General features: G+C 41.4%; 1 protein-coding gene across 2 annotated transcripts; it reads left to right on the plus strand.

Moving 5' to 3' along the window:
* Window positions 1-65: 65 nt before the first annotated feature.
* LOC106562765 (sentrin-specific protease 8) lies at window positions 66-2,019 on the plus strand. 2 transcript variants are annotated; one of them, XM_045689542.1, is made up of 2 exons: window positions 66-239; window positions 740-2,019. In XM_045689542.1, the coding sequence occupies exon 2, from the start codon at window positions 784-786 to the stop codon at window positions 1,117-1,119; it is 336 nt and encodes a 111-aa protein (XP_045545498.1). In that variant the 5' UTR covers window positions 66-239; window positions 740-783; the 3' UTR covers window positions 1,120-2,019. The 2 variants fall into 2 exon arrangements, with proteins under 2 accessions (XP_045545498.1, XP_013983241.2); XM_014127766.2 differs by having other exon boundaries at window positions 66-234.
* The last annotated feature ends 5,599 nt before the right edge of the window (window positions 2,020-7,618 follow it).

A 7,618-nucleotide genomic window follows, 5' to 3' on the forward strand; every position in this document is an offset into this window, starting at 1 on the left:
ATCAGGGAGGGTGGGTTTCCCAGAGAGGTTCGAGGGGATTGGATGTACAGACTCATTCAGCGAATCACCCGCATGGACACAGCGGGTCCCAAATGTCTCGGGAAAGCCCACTTGCCCCGCAGTACTGTCGCAAAATGTTTACAGGAGTGGAGCAGTTCGTACTCGTTTACGTTTCTTACTGCAACGAGGAAGGAATGTTGCATTTTTTATGGACATTTTTAGTGAATGTGTATGGTAAGGTATGTGAAATAAAATGTTTGTTTGTTTATTAATTTCGTACATCGTAAAACCCACTGCTCATGCCAAACCCATTGGATTGGGAGTCAACACTAGCTAGCATAGCAAAACGCAATGTAGCGCCAGCAAACCGGCCAACTTTGACCAAAATAAAAAAGATTTTAGCTATAACTAGCTAACTTAGTGTGTTGTTATATAGCCTTTATAGCTATAGTGCTAATTGTGAGATTGAAGATTATATCCAGTAGAAGTTTTATTTATTTATTCATAGCTAATCAGCCTGCCAACATAGCTAAGGTTAGGTATCTGGAAAGTACTTTCAGCACCTAGGCTATAGCTAACTAGTAGAAAACCATGTTTTGTGGCTCATACACTCAACTAATGAATTAGCTAGCGCTCATTCCTGAAAAATCTGACAAGATGACAGTTTGGGATTGTGTATAGTAGTGTTGCTTCATCTTTAACTTAATCTTCCCAAAACCGGTTCCTCCATGTTTTCCAGACTGACCCTGTCTACCTGTCCACCCCCACCCTGCCTTGGAGAGAATGGATCCTGTTGTGTTGAGCTACCAGGACAGCCTCCTGCGGCGCTCTGATGTGGCCTTACTGGAGGGCCCTCACTGGCTCAACGACCAGGTCATTGGCTTTGCCTTCGAGTACTTTGCCGCTGAGCTCTTCAAAGGCCTTGGCGAAGCGGCCATCTTCATCAGCCCCGAGGTCACCCAGTTCATCAAGTGTGCTGCCTGCCCGGAGGAACTAGCCCTGTTTCTGGAGCCGCTGGGGCTAGCTTCCCGGCGCTGGGTCTTCCTGGCTGTCAACGACAACTCCATCCAGACTGCCGGCGGCTCTCACTGGAGCCTGCTGCTGTTCTTTCTAGTGTAGTGCAATAGTAGTGTAATTAAAAGGACTGTTTCTAGTGTAGTGTAATAGTAGTGTAATTAAAAGGACTGTTTCTAGTGTAGTGTAATAGTAGTGTAATTAAAAGGACTGTTTCTAGTGTAGTGTAATAGTAGTGTAATTAAAAGGACTGTTTCTAGTGTAGTGTAATAGGAGTGTAATTAAAAGGACTGTTTCTAGTGTAGTGTAATAGTAGTGTAATTAAAAGGACTGTTTCTAGTGTAGTGTAATAGTAGTGTAATTAAAAGGACTGTTTCTAGTGTAGTGTAATAGTAGTGTAATTAAAAGGACTGTTTCTAGTGTAGTGTAATAGTAGTGTAATTAAAAGGACTGTTTCTAGTGTAGTGTAATAGTAGTGTAATTAAAAGGACTGTTTCTAGTGTAGTGTAATAGTAGTGTAATTAAAAGGACTGTTTCTAGTGTAGTGTAATAGTAGTGTAATTAAAAGGACTGTTTCTAGTGTAGTGTAATAGTAGTGTAATTAAAAGGACTGTTTCTAGTGTAGTGTAATAGTAGTGTAATTAAAAGGAGTGTTTCTAGTGTAGTGTAATAGTAGTGTAATTAAAATGACTGTTTCTAGTGTAGTGTAATAGTAGTGTAATTAAAAGGACTGTTTCTAGTGTAGTGTAATAGTAGTGTAATTAAAATGACTGTTTCTAGTGTAGTGTAATAGTAGTGTAATTAAAAGGACTGTTTCTAGTGTAGTGTAACAGTAGTGTAATTAAAATGACTGTTTTTAGTGTAGTGTAATAGTAGTGTAATTAAAATGACTGTTTGTAGTGTAGTGTAATAGTAGTGTAGTTAAAATGACCGTAGTATAGTGTAATTGTAGTGTCATTTAAAGGACTGTTTGTAGTGTAGTGTAATTAAAGGACTGTTACCTGACATTTGGAGTTTTGACTGGAAATAGGCCTGTCCCCTTACCCTCTCCACACTTCATGTAGGTCTGAATGAATTGGATAGAAAGAAACATAAACACGCATGCTTCAACTTGCCCTCTGATCTACACAGGTGCTTAGGTTGAAGTAGGGGGTTGTTTCTGGGAAGATCTAGATTTCCCTTCCAAAGGGCCAGCAGAGGCTTGCAGCCAGTCATCACAAACCGTATTATTACACAACTCCTCAGACTATATCCATCTGGGGATACAATACATAAACAGTATTATTACACAACTCCTCAGACTATATCCATCTGGGGATACAATACACAAACCGTATTATTACACACCTCCTCAGACTATATCCATCTGGGGATAAAATACATAAACAGTATTATTACACACCTCCTCAGACTATATCCATCTGGGGATACAATACATAAACAGTATTATTACACACCTCCTCAGACTATATCCATCTGGGGATACAATACATAAACAGTATTATTACACACCTCCTCAGACTATATCCATCTGGGGATAAAATACATAAACTGTATTATTACACACCTCCTCAGGCTATATCCATCTGGGGATACAATACATAAACAGTATTATTACACACCTCCTCAGACTATATCCATCTGGGGATACAATACACAAACAGAATTATTACACACCTCCTCAGACTATATCCATCTGGGGATAAAATACATAAACAGTATTATTACACACCTCCTCAGACTATATCCATCTGGGGATACAATACATAAACAGAATTATTACACACCCCCTCAGACTATATCCATCTGGGGATACAATACATAAACAGAATTACAGAATTAGTCTACAGCGTTGAGAATGGGTGCCTATAGTGATCATTCCTGACCTCCATCTCATCTGAAAGCCTTCACTCAGTCAACACAGATTGTATTTTAAAGCCCATGGCTATGGGAAACAGTCAGGATAAGAACGGGCTATTCTTTTCCACAAATGTATCAGTCGGCGGTAGAATCTGAACCATCCATATTTATAGGTGGTATCAGTTTTAGACTTTTAGACAGGCTTAGCTTGTCAGCGGGGATGGCCATGATGCAGATAGCCCAGAGATGATCCACTGCAGGATTGTGGTGGAGTGCACATGACATTCCACAGACACCTCACACGTCATAATACGTCGTAATACTCCAGTCAACCTATGAAGGCTCTAGATCACGGTCGTCACAGCTATGCCGTTATGCAGTACCATATACAGTGCTTTCAGAAATTATTCAAACTCCTTGAGATGTGTTATGGGGTATTGGCCTACACACAATACCCCATAATGTCAAAGTGGAATGATGTTTTACACAATTGTTACAAATGAATACAACATGAAAAGCTGAAATTTCAATAAGTATTCAACCCCCTTTGTTATGGCAAGCCTAAATCAATTCAGGAATAAACATTTGCTTAACAAGTCACATAAGTTGCATGGACACACTCTGTGTGCAATAATAGTGCTTAACATGATTTTTTTAATGGCTACCTCATCTCTGGACCCCACTCACAATTATCTGTAAGGTCCCTCATTCGAGCAGTGAATTTCAAACACAGATTCAACCACAAAGACAAGGGAGATTTTCCAATGACTCGCAAAGAAGGGCACCTATTGGTAGATGGGTAAAAAACAGCACTTTCAATATAACTTTGAGCATGGAGAAGTTATTTATTACACTTTGGATGGTGTATCAATACAGAGAGTCAATACAAAGATATAGGCGTCCTTCCTAACTCAGTTGCCGGAGAGGAAGGAAACCGCACAGGGATTTCACCATGAGGCCAATGGTGACCTTAAAACAGTTACAGAGTTTATTGGCTGTGATAGGAGAAATCTGAGGATGGATCAACAAGATTGTAGTTACTCCACAATACTATCATAAAAGAAGGCAGCCTGTACAGAGTAAAAAATATTTCAAAATATACGTCCTGTTTGCAATAAGGCACTAAAGTAAAACTGCAAAAAAAAATGTGGCAAAGAAATGTACTTTATGTCTTGAATACAAAGCGTTATGTTTGGGGCAAATCCAACACAATGCCACTCTTCATATTTTCAAGCATGGTTGTGGCTGCATCATGTTATGGGTATGCTTGTCATCGCCAAGGACTAGGAATTTTTGGGGGGATAAAAATAAACGGAATAAAGCTAAGCACAGGCAAAATCCTAGAGGAAAACTTGGTTCAGTCTGCTTTCCAACAGACACTGGGAAACAAATTCACCTTTCAGCAGGACAATAACCTAAAACACAAGGCCAAATATACACTGGAGTTGCTTACCAAGACGATATAGAATGTACAGTACCTGGGTGGCCTAGTTACAGTTTTGACTTAAATCGGCTTGAAAATCTATGGCAAGACTTGAAAATGGCTGTCTTTTTTATTTATTACAATTTTATTTAACAAGGCAAGTCAGTTATAAACAAATTCTTATTTTCAATGATGGCCTAGGAACAGTGGGTTAACTGCCTTGTTCAGGGGCAGAACGATAGATTTTGACCTTGTCAGCTCAGGGATTCGATCTTGCAACCTTTTGGTTACTAGTCCAACACTCTAACCACTAGGCTACCTGCCGCCCCAAATGTTGTTGATTATCCTTATTGGTTCTCTATAATCAATTAACGTACCGGGACTGCATACTGACAACATATTCCCTATATAGTGCGCTGCTTTTGACAAAAAGCTATTCCCTCTAGTGCACTATACTGTACCTGTAACCAGAGACGAATAGGCTATAGGGCGTACTGTATAGGGAATAGGGTGTACTGTATAGGGAATAGGGTGTAATGAATAGGAAATACAGTGTACTGTATAGGGAATGGGGTGTAATGTATAGGGAATAGGGTGTAATGTATAGGGAATAGGGCATAATGTATAGGGAATAGGGTGTAATGTATAGGGAATAGGGTGTAATGTATAGGGAATAGGGTGTAATGTATAGGAAATAAGGTGTACTGTATAGGGAATAGGGTGTCATTTGAGAGGCAGCCGTACTGTTTAGACCACTGTCTGTTGTGCCATGCACTTGAGAATGGGCGAGAGAGACGGGTACTGCCATGGTATCGTTGGCCGAGGGCCCTGTTGCTCTGAGAGTTTCTCCGCTTGGCGCATGGAGACTGTCTAGTGCCTCTGGCGTCATGTGCCCATTCACACCCGACAGTCATATTTCACCAGGAGTGCCTAGCTGCCCGGACAGACAATCCCATTAAGGTTTACTACTGTCCCCATAAACCACACAAGACTGGGACCACTCGCTGCCTTGGCAGGCAAACTCTATTAGAGAAATATCTCCCCCTCTCTGTCTCTCCTCTCTGAGCGCTGCAGAGTAACACACAATAAAGGAGAGCAGATTTGACCTGTGAATGAATGAGGGATTTTAACCGCACATTCATTCTCCTAAAACAGTGAAAGTACCCATCTGAAAGAAAACAGGACAGTTGTTTAGAGACATGGTGCCAGCATTGCATGGGTAATGCCCTCTGTCATGGCATTGAGTACATGTTGGCTGTGGAGAATGCCAAGATAAAATACACGGGCAGATGTTTTCCCATTCCAAGTGATACAGTTCTGTAGACCTGGCTGTGGGTGGTATGCTTATGAGCCAGGGTTGAGTCTGCCCTGCAGGGAACTCACCAACACCCTCTCATCATGAGAACGCTCACCAGACGGTACCAAGCCTGCCTGTCTGCTATGGCTAAGGCTTTGTACACACAACAAACACTCATGTGAGATGTTAAAACCTCCACACACACGCTGTTCCATTTACAGGGTTAATTGATCTGGTCTGTTGATCAGCGCTGTCTGTTATCATGGCTGTTGGGGAGTTCTTACTAGGAGCTGAGATTCCCTGGAGCATCTCAGGTGTTTCACATTATCTGTTTTTAGAAGTCTTTCAGGATTGTCTCCAAACAGTGTAAACTGCACGCACACACACGTAGGTATGCATGCACTCACACACACACATCTGAAACCAACTACAACAACCTGAAATCATTTTAGACCCATTTTCAACAAAATGTGTGACTTTAATTGAGAACAAGCGCCATCCTTTCCTGTGCCTGAAACCATTCAGAAAATGAAAGTGGCCAGGTGTGTTCTGTTATTTCTGAATTTGGTCCAACATCTACGGTTCAAGCAAGACAGCATTTTTACATTTCAAGTTATCTTATAATAATTCATTTAGATGTTTATGCTCTTTATCCTCAACATACATATTTCCATCTATGACATTTTGCAAGGAGAGACTGAGCAAGCTACACAGCAGCTAGACCCTTCATCTCTATATTTAACCTGTTGGAGGACACTGTCTCTCCGTTAGCACAGTGGTGGTGTATCATAGTATGGGACTGTTGGTCATATCATACTGTTACAGAGAGAACATACACACACCAGCTGGCTGTTTGACACAGAGTCACAGTCTAGACATCAACAAGCTGTCTGTGTCATTCTAGACGGCTATGGAGACACATGCTGCTTTTCCACTGTAACACCAGTGTTATACTAGTGTATACACCCTTATGTTACGCTAGTGTATACACCCTTATGTTACGCTAGTGTATACACCCTTATGTTACGCTAGTGTATACACCCTTATGTTACGCTAGTGTATACACCCTTATGTTACGCTAGTGTATACACCCTTATGTTACGCTAGTGTATACACCCTTATGTTACACTAGTGTATACACCCTTATGTTACGCTAGTGTATACACCCTTATGTTACACTAGTGTATACACCCTTATGTTACGCTAGTGTATACACCCTTATGTTACGCTAGTGTATACACCCTTATGTTACGCTAGTGTATACACCCTTATGTTACACTAGTGTATACACCCTTATGTTACACTAGTGTATACACCCTTATGTTACGCTAGTGTATACACCCTTATGTTACACTAGTGTATACACCCTTATGTTACACTAGAGAAATTGTGTTTCCATAGCTAGGGCTGACAGTGAGGACTTGTGAAGAGCAGAATCAACAACCTCTGCATCATCAAAACAGTTGCATTGTGAGAAGGTGTTAAAGCTGAAAAGTACCAGTTGACCGACTTTGGCTCCAAGTGAGAGCAGGTCCGCCGGAGCCAAGGCCCAGTGAGACACGAGTGCCAGCCCGTGTACTGTAGATGGAAACAGAAAAGTCTGAGCCTTTTGGGTAAAACACTGAGGTAAATCCTGTATGGAAATGCACTGAGAGTGAGTATGGACTATCCAGTACCAGTCCTTCTGGGTCTGACAGCGTCGTGTTGGGTAGGCCAGTCAGTCAGTCAGTGTTCTGGAGCATGAACACCCACCCTAAATGCTCTTTCCCTGTAAACACTCACTAGCATCGCCGTTAGCATCAGGGAGAACATAGCATTAGCACATTTTGGAAGATTGGATGTTCCTCCTTCTCCAGGTATTGGTCTGGTTCTGCTCTCAGTGGTATAGAGGCGGGTTTAGGAAGGGACAACTGGTTGTTGTAGTCGGAGGGAAGAGGACACGACGTTCCAGGGATTTTTATCATTCTAAGTTTAATGTTAGAGAGAGGAAAGGATGCTAGGGAATGATATTGAGGTGTTTCTGT

Source organism: Salmo salar, chromosome ssa11 (assembly GCF_905237065.1).
Source record: "Salmo salar chromosome ssa11, Ssal_v3.1, whole genome shotgun sequence".
In the NCBI taxonomy this organism is placed as follows: Eukaryota; Metazoa; Chordata; class Actinopteri; order Salmoniformes; family Salmonidae; genus Salmo; species Salmo salar.